Here is a 25,472-nt window from a genome sequence, read left to right as displayed (position 1 = left end):
TATATTATAAAGACTGAAGTTTACAAAAAAGTTTGTGGTTACATTTTTCTCACTTTCGTTATGGTTTCCTTTCACCAGGTGCAACGAAGCTACTAAAATTTCAAACTGCAATACACATAGCTCCAATAAATACGTTTCATTTGGTAAGTATGATGTTTCAAAATTTTACAGTGGGCTGTTTGTTTTTATTACAACTTGTAACAAAAAATGGTCCCGCTGGTTGTTAGGTCTAGTCACTAAAAATATATCGGCCTATCTCTCTCTCTCTCTCTCTCTCTACAGCACAAACACACACCACAAACAAAAACACTCACACACACACACACACACACACCAGAGAGTACAGTAGAGATGTCTCCTTTATTAACATTTATAATGAAGAATGTCTTCTTCATTATGATTAGGAAAGCACTGTCGTCAGGGAACTACCGTGGTTCATCACTTAAGGGTGCTTGCTGCAGTGCCCCTTCGGCCCTCAACTGCAGCCACTAATTAACCTTTTACTCTAATTCCATCCTGGTTCTTTTTTTCCAGTCTTGCTGCACAATCTCTGTAACTACTGTTTTTCAGTGCAACTTAGGAATTTTCTCCAAGTTCCACCTTTAGAGCCTTATACTTCATCTTACATTTTCTCGATCTCTCTCTTACTGTCCGGTAACTCCAACTGCTTCTTTTTACTGTCTTAAGCCCTGAGTGGACACTTACATACCAGAAATTGATGTTTTTCTTGTTCACTCAATCCTAGCATGCTGCTGCATCTACCTCGATCTCTAAGCATTCTTTCCCAGAAGCATAACCCCCCCCAAAAAATCTTTAGTTACTTTCTGACTGACTGCTAGTGGTAGTGAGTCTATTGGCTGAAAGTAATCATAAATAATTATAATGAGCTACACGTAGATTAATCAATTTCCGAGGCAAAACTGGAATGGCCCTCGGCCTTTGTAGGTTGGCTTACTAGGGAACGACTTTAGTCCTTTGTTCCCCTGTATAGATTGTTCTGATTGTGATCTTTGATTGTATGGTTCTAAGTGTTGAAGGTCACTCTATTGGTTCAGGTGGTATTGTAAAGGTCTTCAAAATGATGTTAGTGTGACCAGCACAGTTAGCTCTGAGGGACTGCATGTTCTTTGCGGAACGACCGAATTTGAATGACCTCGCAACACTGGATTATTCCTTAATACTTCAGAGATGATGTCGAGTTCTTGTAATATTAGAAAGAATGGGAAGATTGAGAAATGAGGAGATATGTAGGGATGGTAAAATGGTTAATGTTAGTGAAAGAATGGATCAGAGTATGTCGAGATGGTTCTGCTGTGGAAAGAGGAGGAGGAGGATGATAGGTTGAATAAAAGAATAAGTAATTCAGAAGTGTCGGGAGAACGGAAGAGAGGCAACCCTGAAAGGGGTAGAAGGTGTGAAAGAGTGATGCCAGATAAGAGTTGAATGGGAATTTGTTTAAGGAGTCACAGCTGGCGAACCTTTCCCGTCGGTGTGTTTTGGGTTGTCTTGGCGTTGAGCTTTCAGCTTCCTCAACCGATATGTATATATATATATATATATATATATATATATATATATATATATATTATATATATATATATATATATACTATTATTGATGAACTAAAACATGCGATATTTCATGACCCTGAGGAGGTGTGAAAAATACACGAAAGCGCTCGGTCAACTCCTTTCATTCCCTCCTCCAGCTTTACGACAATATATATATAGATATATATATATATATATATATATATTTATCAAAACAGCGATTGGATTTGTTCACTCTTTTATCTGTGTTTTACTGATTTTTTTTCTCTTTCCTCTGACAAAACCAGGCCATCATATGTTCCATGTTACATAAAAAAAAAGTTATTATTATTATTATTATTATTATTATTATTATTATTATTATTATTATTATTATTATTATTATTCAAAAGATGAACCCGATTCATATAGAAGAAACCCACAGGAGCCACAGACTTGAAATCCAAAGATGTAACAAAAGGTAATGGGAAAAACAGAAAGAAAGGTCACTTATCAAAGAAAAACAACAAATTACGCATCAATATATAGACAAACAAATAGACATTAGATAAAGATGCATCCCCATGATTTCAACCTTCCTGTTATAATATATATTGATTGAAAGGAAGCTTTCTCTCTACCTTCGAGGTTATCAACCCCCAAACTTTTCAGCGACTGACATGATATACCTCGATCAATCAATGCTACGCTGTTAAATATAATTTTTATTTTAATGAAAAAGACTGTATGAAATATTTTCCAACGCACTTAAGAGAATGAATCACCTAAGTCCCAAGGCGGATTTGGTCGTAGGCAGGTGTGCGGTTACGTCAAATGAATGTTAAATTACTATTATTAAATCAACTATTAAGTCGAAATACCAAGTTAGGCCATAGACCAAGCACTGGGCCAACACACCTGTACACCTTGAATGGATTTACTCGTTTCCACACCACACACACAAAATACTAAAGGTCGGAATAAGTTAAGTAACATGTTCAGATTTAAAAAAAATTCATTTAACGTCCTAAAGGGTTTTCGTACGTCCATTATTTACGTATTTATTTTTATATTTTATCAATGAAAATTTTTCAACAAACTTCTGTTTCCGGGCAAGACATTTATATACATGTAATCTGCTCCACGAAGCGGATATATAAATTGCATTTACAATAATCAGATGAAATGGAAACGTTTGTAGCGCTACATCCGATGAAGGGAATCGGCGCGTTTCTACTCTCCAGGGAGAGCTTCTTCCATTTGCACAGAGGCATATTTAACCTACGACATTTGTTTACACGACTGAGAGAAGCATCCTAACCTAAAGCAAATCAGTAATTGAATAAAAACGATCCCCTTTATTCGACAATTCCTGGGAAAACCTCAATTATGGCTACTTGCAATAATTGCCCATCAAATTAATTACAGATATGAGCCAATGGAATGGATCTCCCACTGCGATTCTTTTTATTGCCAATGGGATAACCGTCAGAGCGCCTCCATAATTGGTTATTGGATACGTTATTGCGGCAACAGTAAAACCCACTTTCGATATTGGAAATGTTTCATTCTTTTTATCAAAGATTTCAACACAGAAGCACAACAACAGTGATGGCCGTGACTTTACGCCAACGTAATCACAGCTATTTTACAATGCTTATACTAGTAACAAAAAGTAAATGTCGGCAAAGAAAAAAGACGAAAGGTTTTCGGGGCGTCCATTACATTTTGTCCACCTAAGTGAAGTAAACAAATGATGTTTATATCGTGAATATATTTTACTGCAGTTTCATTTTCAACGGCAGCTATGCGATTTAAAATGTGCCGTGGAATGACTTTCCCACTGATCTATGATTTGTTCATTACTGAGGTATGCTTTGACTTCCGCGTACGAGGAAGAAGAAGAAGAGGAGAATGTTGAAAAGGTTTTGAGACTGTTAATGCAGCTGTCATCTTTATTTTGACTGAAACTATTCTTTCTCTCTAACAGCTGCTTTCTCTAAGAAGAGTCTGTTACGGCATCGAGATCCTTCTAGTTCTACAATCCTAAACATCAAAACCGGTAGTACTATTTCGAGTAGCAAGGCGAAGAACGCGGCTTAGAGCTTCTTGGTGAGTTTTTTCAAGTTCGAAGGAAAATCTCGTACGTTCACTTTCTTCTGCCAAAGATAGCTGTTAAGCAGTAATAATATAGATTCCCGGTTCTGGCAGGAATTCTTCAAATATCAGATGCTTCGAATATAACCTCTAGTTTTGTCATGGTTTCCTACCTGGCTAAATAAAGGATCTGATCTTCAGCAATGCCTCTGTTGTAATAAATCGTTCTCCAAGTAAAACGCAGAAGCACCTGACCATATAATAGATATCAAAGATATCCTCCGATTTTATCATTGCTCTGCAAAACTTTTTTTTTTTTTTTTTTTTTTTTTTTTTTTTAGTTTTTGTCTCCTTCAAATATGGTTGTTTTTCAGTATTTCTTAGGTTAATAAAAAATATATGTATATATATGTGTGTACACGCACAGTTATACACACACCTATATCACCTCTCTCTCTCTCTCTCTCTCTAGTATATGACGTTCTTTGACAGGATATTAAAAAAATGAAACTATGACTGCGAGTGGAAACGTCTAAGAATAGCCTATTGACGTTTTGAGCCATAATTAAAAACTGATAAATAATCACAACAAACCAAAACCAGAAAAGTTATTTACTAACGATACTATAAATATCTTTCCGTTTTTCGTATATTAATCCTTCGATTACCTGCCTTACGTTCTCAACCAAATCCCAACGACATATTTCCAAATTATGTTAATGTCCTGTTCTTTTCATTCTTGTAATAAACTCTATTTTACCTTCAACTTTTTCCAGGTCATTCACTTTTCTTTAGCATTTCCTTCACCCAATCAAGACGTATCCTACAACTTTTAGTCAGCCACTCAGAATCAAAGTAATGCAAAAGCATCATACTTGTAAACACCCCGCCCCCCAAACCAGCTTTTGACACCGTTCCACTTTTCTTTCTTCCAGTTGCGTTCCTGACATCCTCAATGGTGATTACACCCACGGGCTTTCTGAATTTTACACCAATCCCCTCCATTTCTGCACCGTTCATATCCGCCTCCCTTCTGCCATCTGCATTCACTCCAACGAAACTGTATTGGATTCTCCATGGAGAGTATTTTTACAAAAATGTTATTTCAAAACCTATTCGCAAACTAACCTTTCTCCTGCAGTTGCTTTTCTGCAGCAGGATATTTTTCCTTATGGATTGAATCATATTTAATTCTGCAATCCTTTATTCTCTTTAACTATTATTCTGCCCCTTGTGTACCTATGTATATCTATCTCTCTCACAGACACAAGGAAGCACACATAAACTGTGTGTGATATATATACATACATACACAAACACACACACACACACACACACACACACACACATATATATATATATATATATATATATATATATATATATATATATATATATAAAAAACGCAGATAAAAACACAAAAGTGAGGTTACAGCCAAAGAGGGCTTTATCTTCATGGAATATAGAACTAAAAGGTCAAGGTCTGCGGCAAATTCTTAAGGCCCGTCCACACAGTCGAGCTTTGCTCGACGAATTGTGTTCGATGTGACGTCAGAAGCCGGTAAAATCAGAACTTTTATGGTGTATCTGCGCTTCTGACGTCACATCAAACAAGGCTCGAAGCGAACCTTCCCGTTCTGAAACAGAGGCATTAAACCTTATGCAAGACCGACTGGACATGCACCGACAAGGGAAGTTGAAACGATGACTTAGGATCCCTGCATAGCTCCCAGCAAGGTTTCCAAACAGGAAGGAGTGTAAGACAACCGAGCCCCGTGTCCTACTCTCCAAATTGTTGAATCCACGAATGAGATCGTCAACTTCTGTAAAGAAAGACAAAAACTCTTGCGTGTCTCCCTCCTCCTGCTCTGGCAACAGAGACCGACGATGAGAAGGGTGTGCAGGCTTATCTAAAGCACCTTCCTCATTTAAATTAACAGAAGAACCGCAGCCAAACAGCCTGAAACGCTAACTAACCTGCGATAAACCAACTACAACACTAGGGACATCACTACGCACTCTCCCAACAGATGACTCTCTAGCGAACAGGCACGGGCTTGGGCATGGCAGACGTATGAATGTGAGTCGGTGAGGAATCTCGAACACTTGAGATAGAATGAGAATCCCTCGGAGTCGAACTCCTGGAAGTACCAGGGAGAGGGGCAGGCAAACACTCCTGCTGCACCAACTCCGCACTCACAACCTTCGACCTCTTGACAGGAACCTTGAGATCCTTACAGCAACGAATAGGCCCTGGATAAGGAGAAGTGGGAGCACCTGCAACGTGCACGAACGAGGGAGGCTGCAACACGCTCATGACTCGACTCAAGAGGACAAAGCAGCTACTGCGGATCACACAGGGGAATATACACTAACACTACGTAACACCAACACTCTCAGTAACACGGGTGTGCTGCTCCTCACTCACAGACGAAGAAAGGACTAAAGTGCGTCCACACGGTCGATCAATGCCCGGTGGACAAACATTGTTACCAATTAACAATTGTCTACTGAAAAAACAGTGCTATACAGACTCATCTGGCACCACTGTTTGTTGCCAGATCTACTTCCATCGTTTCAACGCTTATGACGTCATCCTGCTTCGCCTATGATATGGTAACAAAGTTCGTCCATCGGACAATGTTCGACCGTGTGGATGCACCTTAAGTCGTTAAAACAGAAAAAGCATCACTATGTAAAGGATGCCCGGTCTCTTCTCTGTGTTCTCTAATCGCACTCTAACTAGGCCTTGAATTACACGTACGAAATGACTTACCGAGGTATTCAACCCACCTCATCCAAGCTGATCTGGTAGTTTTTCCAACGTAAGTGAAATATAATTTCATATCCAGCTGAGGGTAACCAATGGACAAATCAGAAATGAATTAAATGGTAACTATGAGTTCCAGTAAAGGTTAGGGTAAATAAATAACGGGGTTTTGGCGTTTGCTGTAGTCTGGGGTTGTTTGATTACATATAATTTCGAAAGTTGTTTACCAATATATGTATTCACGCAATTCAATTGATAGCCAAAAAGCCAGAACAAATTTTACTAGTGTAAATATAAAATGCATTTTATATTTCAAAGGTGCAGCTAATTGAAAGTACGACACGAGACCCGTGAAAGTAAAAGCTTTCGAAAGACTGAAGTGCGAAATTTATTTAGATTTTTTTTTACCTGAATATGTAGAAAAGAAAGCGTATGACCATCTTCGACTTCAGAAATAAATTCTATATTAATATGCTTACAAATTAAGGTATACTAAAAAGAAAACGAGGAATCTGGTCACGACTCTTAAAAATTAAGAAGATATCATCGACATAACTCCTGTACAGTAAGAGCTTCAAATCCAAAGGACAATCGTCTAACCATTTTTCCTCCACAAAGATAGTATTATACTGGATCCCACGCTTACACCATCAGTTCACTTATATAACAGGCCGTTAAAGCTAAGACTACAAGTTCCTTTATCTACTGAATTGTTAAGCCCACTGACAGTTTCCTTATTTTTAAACAACTCATTTGGGCAAATGTTTGTTTGTTTGTTTGTATGGTGTTTTGACGTTGCATGGAACCAGTGGTTATTCAGCAACGGGACCAACGGCTTTACGTGACTTCCGAACCACGTCGAGAGTGAACTTCTATCACCAGAAATACACATCTCTGACCCCTCAATGGAATGCCTGAGAATCGAACTCGCGGCCACCGAGGTGACAGTCAAAGACCATACCAACCACGCCACTGAGGCGCTTATTTGGGCAAATGTAAATCGTCTCATCCAGTGGAATATGAGTAAACAGAGACTTCACAGCAAATGAATGAAGCTATAACACAATGATTCAAATTATTGTTTCCTAGGCAGTTAATCAAATGAAAGGAGCCATTTAAGGTACACTCATTTGTAGTTAACGGCGCAAGCAAAACAAGAAACTTAGCGGTATTATTTATTTTGATGATCAGCCATCTTTTGAAGATTTTTTTTGTTTTATTTTGTTTATCAACCATCTTTTAACCTTATTCTTATCATTTTTTCAATCATTTTGCTATAATATTGTGAATTTACTATAAGAATTGTAATGTCATTATCATTTTAAATTATAAGTTGATAACGAGTTAAAGTTCTGTTCGAATCATGTCCCAATAAAGTTGTGTAAAATGCTGCTCCGGGCATTTTACGCAACTTGGTCTCCTTATATATATATATATATATATATATATATATATATATATATATATATATATATATATGTATGTATATATGTATGTATATATATATATATATATATATATATGTATATGTATACATATACTATATATATTATATATTGCATATGTATACACACACACACATATATATATATGTTATATATATATTATATATTAGTATATATATATATATATATATACTATACTATATATATATATATATATATATATATATCTATATATATATATATTAATATATATATATAGATAATAACAGCTAAGTAAAGAAACGAGAATATTGATAATAAATCACGATATAAAAAAAAAACTAACTAACTCGCAGGTGTTCCAGTTCGTCGAGTGAATGGAATCGGAAATGAAAAAATTAATTCACGCGTTATCGCTGCCAGTCGTGTTTTTTTATTTGTTATTTATTTAGTCTTTTTTAAACTGCAGTTCACCACGGGAATTACCGCACATCGGAAAATTGCACGGTACCCAGTAGCTGTCATCCTGTGATATGCTGATAAGTTCATACTATAAAAATGCCCAGTCATATGAAATGATTTGTCTGTGACAAGAGTGGCTGAAATGTACTATAGCTGTTTCACTTAAGGTAGATTCTTGGATGAGCCCTATTCTCACGAGACGTTTGATTGGCGGCCGCTGATTGGCTGGTACCGGGAGGTAGGCAGCTCCCAACCAATCAGCGGCCGCCAAACTAACGTCTCGTGAGAATAGGGCTCATCCAAGAATCTACCTTAAGTGAACCAGTTATAGTCTGCTGGAAGCGGAAATCCTGTATTAACGTTTTCCTTTCCTGAAGTTCATCGCGGAAAAATCCTACTGATCTCTGCTAATGAGAGACAGTTTTGATTCGACAAGAAATAACAACATTTCCATTAACAACATTTCCATCTCTCCTGATGGACTGAGCTTGTTTGATGTCCTCAGGGAATCGGCTATCTACTACATCTGTTTTAGCTGTTAGCAGTTAGCCGAGAGACAATATAAAGGATACTATAACGTCTGTCATTTCCTCTTATAAGAGTATAGAAACGGGGGCACATTTGCTTTCATATTAAAGTGAAGACGTTGCTTATGTTGCAGCACTGCATTACAAGGAGCGTTATTATTAGCCTTACTTGTAATACGTGGCGATGGATAATATACCCCAAAATATAACTGGGTAGTTATGATATGCAATAACCAGATGTTAGTTTCAAGAAATGTGGAAATTATTATATGTCATCATAAGTAATACAAGACCGAGAAAAGGTAAGTTACTGTCGTGGAAGCGTGTATACGTCAGCTTCGAGAATAGTCACACTTGAATAAATTCAAGATTTTTATTTATTGTCTGCCATGGTGATTTCCTTCAGTTGTTGTAAATATATAACCAGTTTCTATACTGGTTATTGTTTGCTGTCATGGTACAGGCTTTGTTTGCTACTTGTGCATTGGGAATACGTAGCTGAATAAATTTATAACGGCCACCTTGGATTTGTCCCACCTTCCAGACGGTAACGAACACAAGTCGTAACTTTTCCCCACATGGAGTCCAGACACAGAGGGAGATTTTGGTTAGAATCTTACCTTGTAAAAAAAAGTCCTCCATAAAAATTACAAGTATTTTTGGGATCAGTGACTAATAGTGAACATAGTGATAGAGGTCGGCCAAATGTACTATAATGGTTTCACGGAATATTTATTTGTTAGGAGCAGTGAGGGAACAGGTGACTTTAAAAACAAGATCACTTCAAGTGAACAACAGCAGTAGACGTTCATGATCACAATAGTCCTTTCAGTAGATTAATAAGTTATTTTGAATTCGCTAATCAAATTCAGATATTCTGGATAAAAGAATTCACGAAACGAGCACAATGACCTACTCAGTAGAAAACTAGTAGTCCGCACTAAGTTCTTGGAATTCGATCTTTCATAGCAGGTTAGTGAAGATTTAATTCATCTGAAGAGAAGTCAGTAACAATTGCATAAGACACAAATATGTAATACAATCCAAGAACACACACACACACACACACAAACAGCTGAAATACTAAGTTATGAAGTGTTACGAACTCCTGCGGGAAAAGTTGTCTGGAGACAGTGAGAAAAATGTACCAGCAGAACGACAGTGAAAAGTAATTCAGACATGTAGCCGTTTTCCTTGACAAAAGGGTTCATCTTTAATGTAAGTTGCTGGGAAAATATTTCTGTACATAAAGAAGGAAGGAAGGCTTTATGATGACCTTAGGAATAATTTTGGGTCGGAACAAAACGGATTAAACATGAAATGGCAAGGGTAAATTCGAAAACCAACGAGGAAGGCTCTACGACCAGATATCGTCACAACAGACACACACACATACACAGGTGTGTGCGTGTGTGTGTGATAATCACAGATCAATCACCCTCCCGACCTAGTGAGTCTTTCTCTTTTCCTTTCCTGATCGCAGATTCCCAAGTGGGAATTTTTCTGATTGGTAAACAGCCAGATTTCTCTAATTGAAGACACTACATACCGGACTTTTTTTTTTTTGCCTTACTATTTCCTTCTTTTAGAAGGAAAAAATGCAAATGGATTATTTGTACCAGTTTCGCATATCTCATATATGCCTCAACACATGTATGCAAATGTTTACATTAATATATTTTTATAATATAACATGTAAGAGGTGCCAGGATAACATCCAAAGAAAATTTTCCAGCCAAATTCCTTTTAAAAATCTATCTTAAAATTTCCTGCCCCTAAGATTTATCTTTCGTTTTTGGTTTCCTAAACGCCAAACTCCTTTTAAAAATCTATCCTAAAATTTCCTGACCCTAAGATTTATCTTTCGTTTTTGGTTTCCTAAAAGCCAAACCTTATTCAACATCGAACTGCAAGTCGCTGATCTCAACATTTTAAGAAAAAATAATAGAATTTAATTAAGCGCTTAGATCTGATACCTGTACAGATTGCTACAGATTACAGCAAGTCGTAGAGCATTTTCACCCAAGGTAAAAACCAACTATTATTTTCTTCCACCATGCCCTTCCAATAATAGTGGGTGGCCCCTGAAAATCAAAACAGCGGTCGCTACCACTGTCACCCTTATCCAATAGATGATTGGATTTCTTGTGAGAGATGCGGTGTGGTGGTGATAGTGCAATTGAGTGCTGGATTTCGAAGGTATGTCTGAATGAGGAGAAAGTTCCAAATGAATCGATGAAAAGGATATTATTTTCTTCCGTTGTATAAAGTTGAGGGTGATAAACTGATAAAAAGTATAATGGTACCAAGCAGACAAGGGGAGGTGTAAGGTAGAATTTTGACAAGACAAAGTAAAACATGACTGAGGGTGAGTCGATCAACAGTGTGTTATGAAAATATTTTGTTAGATGTTTGAAAGTAGAGGGACACGCGATATATGACATACTTTAACCTAGAAAAATCTTATGACCAAATCGATAGGTGAGGCAATATAAAAGGTTTTGGAGATATGTGATAAAGATCAAAGGAATTGAAGTGCTGAAAAGCTTTCAAGAAGGAAATGGAGCATGCGATAGACTACGTAGAGGTAGCGTGACAGGTTGATGTAATAGCGGGACCGAGATAAATGTATATTGTCTCCCCCATGATTTTTTAATGTTGTGGAAGTGTTACGGAAGGAGGTGTTCACCCATGTTTTGGGAATTGAAGTTTGTATGAGGCAGTAACTGCTGCGTTGTTCCATCGTTGGCGCACTCCTTATTAGGGGATAGGTCTTCATGTTGAATTTAAATGTGTATACCTATGTACATATATATCATTATAGATAAATGCATATAAATATATACATATATACTATATATATATATATATATATATATATATATATATATATATATATATATACATATATACTATATATATATTACACATACGAGTGTACTTGTTATTCCTCGGTACCTGATGAAGAAGACTGCATGTCTCCGAAAGTTAGTACTTTGTAAATTGTACTTTGTAAACTAAAGAATCTGGAATCTAAAGCATCCCGTCTTGTTGAAGCCTAACATGATTTGTATGAATATAAATAAACAGTGAAGTAGTGTGGCTATTCTGTGATATGTTATATATTACACACATACACACACATATATATTATATATATGTATATATTAATATATATACACGTATATAACACTTTTCTTTCAAAATGGAGGGTAGATGCGAAGAAAAATGAACAAATATTTATTACTTTCTACAATCACAGCTGTTTAAACGCCCTATGTATATTAACAAACAAATCACCAAGCAAATTCGCAAAACTAAACCAATAGCAGCGCTGGTAGGATGATAAGAGAAAGTCATAGAGCTATTCGAAAGAACTGGAACAAAGCTAACAATAATTTTGGAACATTACCCGTGTGGGTGCAACTGGAAAACCTCATTCAAGAATGTGTACGCCAAAGTTTTAATTTGTCTTGACTGATAAGGAGCTAAGCTAGAGTACTATCGACACTATACATGAACATAATTAGATCTTCATCTCGTGGCTAAAATAGTATTCTCTGAGGGGTTTGGCAAGTACTGCGGTTTCGAAATTGTTGGGCAGCAACAGCGGCTTTGCTTCCAAAATCACCAGAATTGTAGAGTATGTTGAGCACGAGTCAAACCCTGATTCCAAATCTTCAAGTTCTAAGGAAAAACCGCTCGGAAGTTTTTACTTGCAATTGGGGCGTGCGTCAAGATTTGCTTTTAGGCTGCAGTTGAACGTATTGAAAAACTAATGAAGACGAATATGTCCTTTGAAGCTATGAAATTTTGCATATTCTAACTGGGATATTGCTTTACTGATTCGTCTCAATTTTGCACCAATGTTATTATCAAGATCTATTTCCTCAGTTTAAGGCAAGTAATTTCAAACTTTGCACATGAAACCGAAAAAGACTCCGCACTGTCAGAAAAAAATAAAAATCTGCAGCCACTTGATACATTCAGACCCTGAATTACAATTCGCAGTTGAGTTATTTAGCAAAACTTTCTCGTTCGACTGATCGAATATCTTAATTGTATATTGGGACTACACGAAAATTATGGTCATCAAATTCCCTGGACTAAATAGTTTTACAAGAAGCAGTTACATCTGTCATTAGAATGTGATTCTCTTTTCGACATTAAGTTGCTGAAATGTGTCACAAAATTAGCGAAGGAAAAGACGACGAGATCGAAGCGGTGAAGAATGACGTTGCTAGAACCAAGTAACAATAGACGCGTGTGAGACGGCAACTCTTTCTGTCATATATGAAAGTACGGTTCACTTCAAGCCCTGCAAACACACACACACACAGACCATCTCCACCCAAATCTTCATAACAATATTTCTTATAATCATTGTGACTGTGATAATTGTGCTTTCTTTTCGGGTTTTGGGGGAGGAGGAGGAGGGAAGAGCATTAGAGGGATGGGGGAAGGGCGCGAAAGAGATGACGAACTGCGGATTCCACATATCACTAGTTTTTGTCACGCACAACCAGGTTCACTTCTGTGGCTGGTTAATTGATGTAAACCGACGAACGTGAATCTCTCATTTTTTTTTTGAGAGAGACACTTTAGAAGCAGTGAAGCAAACTTCTAGCTCTATAAAAATCAGAATTTATTAAAAGCTAATTGCAGGTTCTTGGGCGATATGAACAACTGCGTCAATATTCCTTTCAGGTGTGAGAATGAACACATGCGGGACCCATATGTAAAATATGCATACGTATATTTAAATCAAAGTTATCACTTTATCGATTTTGTTCAGATTCATGTGCGTAAGTATGTACAGTGTACTTATAAATCTGAAGAGAGAGAGAGAGAGAGAGAGAGAGAGAGAGAGAGAGAGAGAGAGAGAGAGAGAGAGAGAGAGAGAGAGAGAGAGAGAGAGAGAGAGAGAGAGAGTCAACACGAATAAAGGAAGTGGAAAAAAAAGCAATTGATTATAAAATGACGCAAATCTGTCAATCGCCATCACCGTTCTCTTGCAAAGTATGACACGTGCACTGAACACTAACTGTCATTGCAGCCCTTCTCTGCATATCTTACAAGATTCAGACTGCATGTCGCTTATGAAATAACAAGGAACGTTGCGTTAGATTCCGGAAACCGCTTGCACGTTCCAGTTCAGCTTTCATAGATATGATACTTTGAAACTCCAGACTGCTGTTTGGTCAGGTAGGATTTACTGAACTAAAAGCGAAGAGTTTGATAATATGAGAAGAACCGGAAAGTAAGTCAGATATGATTTATTTTCCACGACATCTTTCTTTTAAGGAACATAATCAACAAAATTACGTATCATTTGAACGCACGAGAAGTTATCATAGACGTATGAAGTACAGACCTTAACGAAAATAAGAATCAGTCAAATGCATAAGATGAACTTCCATTAGAACTAAAATATGGCTCGCTACCGAAATAAAAACTTTAACCCCAGTTAATTTTACTTCCGTTGTGTTATATTCCGCAATTCTGGCTTTAACATTCATTGTTGACACTCAGTTCCGACGTAAATTGAACATAACGAACAGTTTGCTGCGGTTGTTAACAAATTACTGACAACTTTGGTGGAAAAATTTTAAGTGTTATATTTACCAGGAAAACATTTCATATGCTTTTAGAGGGTTCGGAGTAGAATAGAGGACTAATTGAAAAAGAGCCAATACCATAAAACGGAACCACTTCGCACCTGTATTGGATTTTTAGAATAATTAATTCTATAGTAATGAGTGAGAGAGGGGTATTTACAAGGCCTGCCTGCTTGATGGTGATCCAGTTACAAAATTCAGAACTAAATTCCTCTTTGGAAAATCGCTTCTTAAGCCATTAACGTGAATATAGGACTTCAGAGCAGATACAGCAAACCCGGAAAAATCAACAATGGTATTAAGTCAAGCAGGTTAGAAGCCACTTCAAGTAAATGTCGATTAACTGGATTATTAATACATTTATGTCTAATTTCTTAATGTTGAGTTTAGTTGATGAATAATAACAGATCGGAGAGATCAACAAAATGCATACATCACAAATGATACGAACACACACACACACACGGGCATATTTGTAAAGAGTAATGAAGTAGTTATACTGCCGAGTATTTATTTACAATAATCGTTTTCATCATATCATCTTAGAATAGGATTCGAGCCCCACACCCTTCTCCATTGTGGTCACTTATCTTATATATATATATATATATATATATATATATATATATATATATATATATATATATATATTATATACGCGAGTGGGTGTTTTTTTCATTTCATCTGGAGCAGCCCCCATTACTGTGACCATATGCTGAACAGAAAATAACTGCACAGAAGACTACAGCGACATAATGGGGAGGGAAATGGAGGTATTAAACAGCAATTCACTCTTCCAATAGACTTCCTAAAAATACCAATTACGGTATTTGTGTAGCGCGAGATATCAGAAAGCGAAAGTGCTCCAGCCACAGACAAACACCACTTAATAAAAGCAAGGAAGCATCGCGTTGTCAGTCTTAACCGTTAACGGAAGCCGTTGGCTACTCTCGACTTTCTCTTTCAACGACATCGGAGATACAAAGAGGTGGAGTGAAGGCGCTCGCAAATTCCCAACAGCACTTGGCTCACTGTTGCCGGAGCGGCTGGAGTCCCTGCAGGAAACTTCTGCTCCCCCTCCGAGGTTCGTTCGAGTCTTCTAAAACACCCGCTCAGGTTATACACTTCTCTTTTTCACTGCATTTCTATAGACTGCTCTTTTCAGGGAGATGTTCTATGACCAGTTCTAATTACATTGCAACCACAGCGGCAAGGAATGAGTTTTTTTTATGCAAGGAAAGAAGTCTGAGGTGATTATCATAATCTGAAGTGTATTTCATTATGCTCAGTGCTGACAGGTGACAATTTGTTTTAGTTTTCATACATCGGAAAGTTGTGAAACTGTGACCCATTGTGTTTAAAATCTAATGCCAGAGTATACACACACACACATACCTAGTTTATACCGCACGCGCACTAAATATGTTTATATATATATACTATGCATATATATAAATATATATGTAATATCTGCGTGTACACATACACATTATATATAATATATATATATATATATATACACAACAATATTTCATACTTATCCAATTATTTAGAAAAACCGAATTCCCTAACTTCAAACTGATTACACACTAGGGATTTGTAATTACTAACAGCATCTGCTCTGGCAAGAATTTAGGGATTTGTAATTATCAACTGCATCTGCCCTGGCAAGAATTCGAACCTAAGTCTTTGGTTTACATAAAGTGATTACGCGGTCGACTTGACCATTCAGCTATCAAGAGAGCTCGCGCTCGCGCACAAATACGCACATACACGCACAGTCGTACAGACAGTATACCATATGAAGACTTCAGTGATCTACTCAGGTAAAACTAAAAGAAAATGATGAATTGGTCAAATTTTTTAACATTTCTTAGAATCCTCAGTTCCTATGTCCTCATTTTCTAATACACTATATACAGATATTGCACCGATATAAGTCTATTCACATTAAATAAAAAATAATACATAACAATTCTGTGAAATAGAGAAGTGCTATAGACATTACCGTTTGACCAGGTCATAATTTTCTTTCATTTGTGGTTCATTTTGTCACAGAAATCCTCATGGAAAAATTATTGAGGTGAATGTTTCCTTTTTTCCTATTTCCTTCTCTTCAGTTATTTTGCCCAGAGTCTTGGGGGGTCCATTGCATGACGGCAAAAACTAACCTTCCGTGAAGGCTAAGGATGTCATCATGGATCTCGCGGTGAGGTGGTTCTCGCCTTCAGACGTGACTTGGAGACGGTTATTAAAAGTGGTTTTGCTTGAGAAACTATAGGAGCTTCCGATAATCATACGGAATGTTGTCAACTTGACTCGTGGACTTAACGAGTCTCGTATGTACAGTATAACGGTTCTTGTCCGTATTTTTCTAATGCAGGGACTATTGGGCAGACAATGCCTGGCAAGCCTAAGCAACGAGAACTGTGATAAATGGTTTGCCTAGACAAAAGCATTGTAATAAGTATTACTGCAAGTATCGTTAACCATTTCTGGATTCTGTCAGTAGACATCAGCAGGTTCTGTTCTCTCTTTCATAACTGCCTTCTATATCAGTGTTTAAAAAATTTCTATATTACCTAACGCCAGTGACTATCTGCTTATTGACTGCAAGCTATAGTATGCACTATTAACTTCCACTAATTAATGATTACCACTGGTGATACCTGATTACCAACGGTGCCTGAGGCCACAGAGCAGCTGTAATAATTACAGTAAAGTTCGTGTTTTGGTAGATTATACTGTAATTATGCCCAATCTGTTGCAGTGATCGAATACCTATTCAAAAAAGTGCTCCATGCAAATGGCGCAATACATTCTATAAGACGAATGTTCATCTTATTGCGGACATATTCTTCATCAGTGAATAATGTTCCTTCAAGCGAGACGATATGATATTCCTCCACAACCAGAGATAAATATAACGTACGTGTGGTAATTATTTCACATGATGTTTCGTTCACGGAATTTAAATGAACCGTTAATGACCTAAAATAATAAAACTGAAAACTTGGCAGTAGGAAGACCCGAAAAAAAGATACAAGTGACTGAAAAAATCTCTAACCTTTGCTGCCAGTGCTGTGAAGTGCTAGGCTTCCGGCTAAGAAAGTTGGAGCTCTCTTGCACCCAGTGACTCGCCGTTAAAATGAGGTAAGAGTGCGAGAGTTGGTAGAGAAAAGATGAATATACATTAATAAGAAAAAGTTCTGATTACACAATGGCTGATGTGAAGTTTCCCCTTTAAAAGTGTCCGGGTTTTAATACATCAAAATATTCATACTTATATCACATCATATCGTTAATCAGTTGTGGTAGAAAATAAAAAATAAATTTATGAAGCATTCTTTATATGCCACACCAGGATCCAGAGAAAGGTTAGAAATAAAAGTGATACCACAGTATAGAATATTGTTGATGACACCTTATTAACCAGTCACCAGGAAAGTGGAGACTGTTAGACATCTAGATGAAAAAATGAATGTAAAAAATAATCTTCAGAATAATATTTTGTCAGACATTAAAAAAACACTACAATTTAGGAATAACTGACTACATGTACGTATACGATATACGGATCTGCAGTTAATCATTATTTGAAAATAATACATGTCCACATAATCATATTAGTATGGACCAATATGGAATATAATGCTGTTACACGTCGCATATGGACAAATTTGTAAGAATATAACGCTGTTACACGTTGTACATGGACCAATTTTTAAGAACAGTATAATGCTGTTACAAGTTGCATATGGACCAATTTTTATGAATATAATGTGTTACACGCTGCATATGGACCAATTTTTATGAACATAATGTTGTTACGCGTTGGATATGGATCAGTCTTAAAGAACAATATAATGCTGTTACATGTCGCATATGAACCAATTTTTATGAATCTAATGCTGTTACACATTGCATAAAGTCAATTTTTGCAGAAATGTCAATAAGTTCCAGTCAAAATATCAACTTCTATGACTGACAACAGCCTTTCTAAAACTTTTAGAAATAATTTTCTCAAGGGGTATACGTTTATGCGTCCCTGGAAATAAACACATTCTCTTCCTAAAAAGAAAATCTGACTCATGACAGGTAATTTGCAGATGGGTGGACTCCTCGAGATGTTTCCCTGCAGTTAACTGGACGATTAAACTCTGGCGGCGATGCCTGCTGCTGCTGCCTGTCCACACAACTTTCGCTGCCTCTTCTTCTTCTTTCTCACCGTTATCCCTACATTAAGGGGTCGGTTGCCTGATGCGCCTTCTCCTCCACTGCCTTCTATCAAAGGCCTCCACTACCTTCTATCAAAGGCATCATCTGGCATGGTTTATTGTTTGGCAAAGGGGGTTTTTATGACCGCATGCCCTTGCTCGCAGGACCTACGGTGGTGGTATTCTTAACCCCCTATCACAAGAAATCTTCGCTGACTACTCGAGTGAAAGTTCAATGCGGAGACGCCGAACGGGAACGAGTTGACTCTCTCGCGTTATTTATTATTATTATATAAATAATATGAGACTTGGATGCTTCCAGGATTACCTAAGCTTTTCTCATTCTTTGTCACAACATCAACATCAGTAAAAATAACCATAACGCCAGTGATAATGATAGTGTTCACAATTATATTCATAGCTAATGTTTGTTTGTTTGTTTGTTTGTATGGTGTTTTTACGTTGCATGGAACCAGTGGTTATTCAAGCAACGGGACCATCGGCTTTACGTGACTTCCGAACCACGTCGAGAGTGAATTTCTATCACCAGAAATACACATCTCTCACTCCTCAATGGCCACTGAGAGATAAATTGCAACGCAATAATGAATTTTCTTTCCTTGCAATTGTGGCCTGTTATGAATTGGGTGCTGAAGATGTATACAATAATAATTAACTTTTCAATTCAAATTACCACATTTCCTCTCCTTTCGAATGAAGCCAACGTTCTGATCAGTTAGCAGAAGGGTAAAAGTGGAAAGTAATTACTGAAACGTCCTCTGGAAAGTTGGGTTTTTGTTCAGGAAAAAGTTATATTGAAACTAACATGTCTCGGCTTACATTACAAGATTTACTTTGAGATTTAAGAGCTAAAATACCGCAACATCAGCAGACAGGAAAGTGGCTGAAGCTTTTATTTGTCACGAAGTTTGAATCATGATTTTGCGCATAAATTAAAGTCGGTGAAGACAGCTTTGCTCTCCTTTCGTTTGCAAACAATATTTTTCTCTGAGATTTGATTGACGTCAGGAATGGTTTACCCGCAATTAGCAAATAAAATGCATCTACTGTTATAAGAACTCATTTGTATTTAAAGAGAGAAAGCAACATGTATCGAGTTTCAAGCGAAATACATAATTACACGTAAAAGGCATGACCTATAATGCTACATCATAAAAAAACCTCCATAAATAACTCTTTCAGTGCGAGAACAACGACTAATAAGATGAGAGACTTAAAACGATGGAACACGTACAAGAAAAGGAAAGAAACAAATACAGATGTGTACAAAAATAAATGCAATTGACGACCTTCAAAATCTACGCGAATAGCAAAGACTTTTTCTACTTCAAAAGTTACCGTTACGTGATTTTATTTCACAATCTAAACGATAAAAAGATAACCGAATACAGTGGTACGCTAAAAAGAGGCTGTAACGGATCCATGTGACACACACACACACACACACATATATATATATATATATATATATATATATATATATATATATCTATATATATTATATATGTAAATATATATATAATTATTATATATATATATATATATATATATATAACAGGAAGAATCAGGCGAAGCACGAGGACAAAAGTCTAAAATCTGACCAAAATATGATAATAAATTGATGAAAGTACTCGTTTCGAAAATGTATCTTGACTTCCACCTAAATCAATTTCGAATTAGGCATTGCTATATTTTGTCCAGTCAGGAAATGGCCTTAAGCATTTATGTACAGTGGCATGTCATCGTCACACACTTCTGTGTCAGGCAGAACACGAACAGACGTACCGACGAAAAATACTTCTCCCCCAAAAAGAAAAGACGAGAGATTATTCTTTTCTATTACGCTTCAGTCAGTTACTTCTTTGCAACTAATTGGTTCATTTGTGTGTGAAACTGGCGTCTCGATATCACAGGCAAACGAGGATACGGGAAAGTAAATCAAACACGAACTGCTTAACCTGTCTGAAATAGAAAGCTCATTCTTCATAGACCTACACTATACTTATCAGTATGTTAACTTAACATTCTATCGATTCTCGGGCATTCCACTGATGAGTAAGAGATGTGTATTTCTGGTGATAGAAGTTCACTCTCGACGTGGTTCGGAAGTCACGTAAAGCCGTTGGTCCCGTTGCTGAATACCACTGGTTCCATGCAACGTAAAAACACCATACAAACAAACAAACAAACAGACAAACTTAACCTTCTAATAGAGCAATAACATTTCAGTGCTGGGCTTTTATCAATATGACAACTCACAGGACAGCACCATGCAGCCTCTGAGAAGAATAATTTTATTGTACTAATTAGGAATGACCAATTTGTGGGGCAGCTGCTGAGCAAAACTAAAGCGACTAACTATCAGGTGTTCAGACAGATTAGTATTTTAGGATCTCTGATACTAATGGGGGCTTAGAATGAATTAAGTAATGAATGTAAAGTACTTGCCGAATCCCTTTAGTTTATAAAATTTCTTTCATTATGAATTACAATATTTTTACCAATCTTAACTACAAAATAAACAGGAGAACAGAATATATTTTTCCGTGGCCTAGGTGGGACCACATAGTTTGGTAAACATAATTCTTCAGTTACTGTAGATATTAACCCATTTTTGTATCCTGTCTTATAAAGAAACGAATGGTCTTTTGTTAGTAACGTCATGCATGTAGATTTGCAAGACTATTTGATAAAGATGTTGTATTGTGTTAATTGCATTCCCTCAATGTGTTAACAACTCGAGATTCAGTCAACTGTTTTCATCGTTTGCCTGCATATCAGTGCTCGGAAAATGTTTTGTCTTTCTGGTTCTAAGAATATATTGCTCTCCAGCTGACCACATGAATTACCTATAACCGTTTTCCTTTTATCCACAAATTGGAATCGCGTTTGAGTCAAACTTATTTACAGAACAAAAATGACGTAACGTAACCTGGTTGAAATTTTCTTTAAGTGTCATTATAGTTGCTAATATGCTGGATCTCTTCACAGACAAAACATCAGAAATACGTGAATACCTCTGGTGGAAAATGCATGTAACTTCGTAACTATATCATTCCGCTTTTCATGATACCGTACCTACTATACTGTTCAGACCTAAAAACTCTTAAAAAGATATTGCAGTTTATCAGAATTTTCACATTCTTGTAGTACTTAATGATTTAAGGTTATATTTTCCATTCTAACAAATGCCACCAGTCTTTTATTTATCAGTTTTCTTTTATCTTACAGAAGATGGTACGGCTACAACGTTGCATAGCATCGGTGATGCTAACCATTGCTGCACTTCCAAGAATCGTCCATCCATTAGCTGATGAGAGAGAGACATGGGATGCTGGTGGTGAGCAACAACTAACGGATGAATCTACTTTTCAAAATGTGACGGAGGAGGGCATCCATTTCTATACAACTGACAACTTGTCTTTAGTTATGGATTGTATAACAGCCATGAGTAAAACTCGAAAAGAGGAACTGTTTTCGTCTCAAAAGAGGAAAGTTCACTTTAACTGTGAAACTAAGAATGGAATTGCCCACTTCCGTTCTCGTAGAGCTGCGGAGTCTGAGGATTTACTACAAAGAGATGGTAGTTCACATGACTTAACAAACATCAAACAGCTAATCTGGGGTTCTCAAATATCAATGGGTAAAGAAATAAATCCCCGTAAAGTTTCAGATTCAGATTCAGAATCAAAAGAGGTACGTATTCATTTTAACATGAATGAAACAGGAAGTCTAAACCCAGTACCAGATCTGACAGAGGAAGAAGGAAGTGCAACTGTACACAAGCAAGAACTAACGAGTACAGCACCAACTGATCCCACTTTTCAGCCTCTGGTTTCACCCTCAAAGATTGTTGAAATAAAACGAGCTCTACCAAAGCGAAATGTGAAACTGGTCAACAATAATTTACATGTCTCAAACAATCCTTCTACAAGGCAAGTTGAAGCACGTGAGGTCAAAACGCCCCATCAAATTCCAAATGTAAAAGTTCCCATTTCTACTGCGTATGGAAACAGTGGGATATATGCAAGAGAACATGGTGGTCATGGTCACTCATCAGGATATGGACATTCTTCAGATCATGGACATTCTTCGGGCTATGACCATTCTTCAGGGCATGAAATCTCATCAGGATATGGCCATTCATCAGGATATGGAAAAGGACCTAAATATAAGCCAACAGATTACAAGGGGCCAGCGTATGGCCCATATGACTTTTTACCTGAGGGTAAAGCTAAATTTAGCAAAAAGGTTAAGTATGGTGATGATCCGGTGAAGGAGTCCCAAAAAGCCAAGTACAACGATCATTACGATGATAAACCTACAGCACACTTCGGTGGATTTGGTGGTGGAGGAAGTGTTGGATATGGACATGATCATGGAGGTGGGGGGTACGGGTCCAGTCATGGAGGAGGTGGATATGAAGGACATGGTCACGGAGGCGGTGGATACGGACACGATCATGGAGGCAGTGGTTATGGAAAAGATCATGGGCCAGGGTATAAAGATGATCAAGGAGGCAAAGGATATGATAATGATCATGGAAGTGGAGGACATGGAAACAACCACGGGGCTGGTGGATATGGACATGAAATTAGCAGTAGCTATGGATCAGAATATAAGACACCTGAATCAAGTTATTCATCAGAAATATCTTACCACGCACCATCATCTTATGACACTGCTTCTCCAAGTTATTCAGCACCAACACCATCTTATGCAGCGTTAGCTTATTCAGACCCTAAACCAGCTGCTTTATATCAAGAACCTGAACCATCTTATTCACCACCTACGCCCACATATCCTTCTCCAGCACCTGCACCATCTTATGTAGCACCAGAGCCTTCCTATTCACCACCAGCACCGACATATTCAGCCCCAGTTCATTCTTATGAAGCACAAGCTCCTACATATGAAGCACCTGCTCCTACATATGAAGCACCAGTGCCCTCATATGAAGCACCAGTGCCTTCATATGAAGCACCTGCCACAACGTATGAAGCGCCAACTTCCGGTTATGGAGGTCCAACATCTTCAAACAATCAATATGAACATCTAGATGACCCATACAATACTTACAATCCGCATGATGATGTCACATTACCAGAGGGTGGAACTTCCAGTTATTCAAGAGAAGGTACACATGGAGCCACTGACCAAAGTTCTCATGATTTCTCGTCTGGCACAAGGCATGAGACTGGACGTTTAGAATCATCCCCGACAGTTTTATCAAGGCTGGAATCGAAAGAAATTAGTAATGGCACCAACTGGGAACATTTCCACTTCTCTTCTGAATATCCAATGTTCCTGAAACCTAGAGGACTCCAGCCTTTTGATGATTTATTTAGTGATGTATCCAGAGGATTTCGTGACAAAAAAAACAGAGCCAAACGCTAAGCAGAATGAGAGAAAACAGATCCCAGACATATGTCATACCAAGAAGTATATTCTAACATTAGTATACTATGCTTTTTTGCCCATTTTCTTTAATTTCACTGAGTATACTGTGAAATTGTATCACTTTTAAATGGAAAAGATATTGTTGTTCTAGTCTTATGCTGAGATTTGACAGTGTGTGAAATTCGGCTGGTCCGATGACATTAGTGATAAGATATACGTTGTTTTTTTTAAGTATCACTAAAAAGATTAAAATTATACTTGTGACATTTCAAGTCCTAAAGGACACTGACTTGATTGATAACAGTGATACACTCATCATGTATCTTCATCATCTCCTTTTTTTATTTAAGGTGCTGTCGCATGGCACCTATGCTTAGGTACAGTCAGTTAATTTTTTGTGATACAGCAAGACAAGCTACTATGAACGAAAACATTTTATATTAATAACTGGAACAAGATATTATGTATCATGCAGGTAGTCCTTTTCAAGACAATATCTATAAATGCAAATCTCTCTTTCTATGCACAAAAATATTATGGATAGACAGAAAGATAAAACTTATTGTATTTTAAGAAATGTAGCATGTAAAATAAGTTGTCTTGTTACCTGAATAAAACTACTAGTCATTAGAGAGAAAGGACGCAGTCATTTTCCTTCAAGCCCTAAACAAGCACATTTGCACATGAAATAATAAGAAATTTTAGGCAAAAATCGGTTCTATAGAAAAAATACTAAAGTTAATAGTAGCAAACCTTTGGATACAGGTTTCAACAGGTCCATCAGCGAATGACACCAAGTGGACCCCTCTGAAGGTTGGCTCCCTTTTCTCTGGCACGTTTTCAAAACAACATCAGTGAAACAGCCCTTCCTGTGTCTTTACATTCAAAGAACTCCAGAGCTTTATGTTCTTCATTACCAGTGTACTGTACCTTCTCACATTCTGAACACACCTACTTAACATCAGCAGACAGTATCCATATTCTTACATAAGCTTTCGCATGTATCTTAATACTATTTCTCAATTCCAACAATTCTACCACTCTTATGCTTATGTACTGCAAAACCCATAATTTGCTTCCCTTGAATCTCATTCTCAGAAATTATTACAACCCCTCTATATTTTTTTTGTCCACTGATTGTCAGCAAGAGAAATGTTGCAATTATCGATAACAGAAAAAAGGGAAGAAAATCTGAAAAAGATACCACAAACTATCTATTGAGTTCATTCCTTCACCAATGACAACATTGAGAGGTGATCCAAGAGTCCAATTTCTGCCCTGCCCTGAGGGGATAGCACCAAACTGATACAGGAGGCTCAAGTGCAGGCCAGATCTGTTCAAAGGGAATAAGCGATTTACAAGAATACATTCATCACTACTCTAATAATCTTAGTAGGCAAACCAGAT

General features: G+C 37.2%; 1 protein-coding gene across 1 annotated transcript; it reads left to right on the top strand.

Moving 5' to 3' along the window:
- The first annotated feature begins 15,361 nt into the window (after positions 1-15,361).
- On the top strand, positions 15,362-24,700 carry LOC135207316 (hornerin-like). Its single transcript, XM_064239002.1, has 2 exons — positions 15,362-15,543; positions 21,897-24,700. Exon 2 carries the CDS (start codon positions 21,900-21,902, stop codon positions 24,060-24,062), a length of 2,163 nt encoding a protein of 720 aa, XP_064095072.1. The 5' UTR covers positions 15,362-15,543; positions 21,897-21,899; the 3' UTR covers positions 24,063-24,700.
- The last annotated feature ends 772 nt before the right edge of the window (positions 24,701-25,472 follow it).

This window comes from Macrobrachium nipponense, chromosome 32, assembly GCF_015104395.2.
Source record: "Macrobrachium nipponense isolate FS-2020 chromosome 32, ASM1510439v2, whole genome shotgun sequence".
NCBI classification, from domain to species: Eukaryota; Metazoa; Arthropoda; class Malacostraca; order Decapoda; family Palaemonidae; genus Macrobrachium; species Macrobrachium nipponense.
This window is presented reverse-complemented; position numbering and strand designations above follow the sequence as displayed.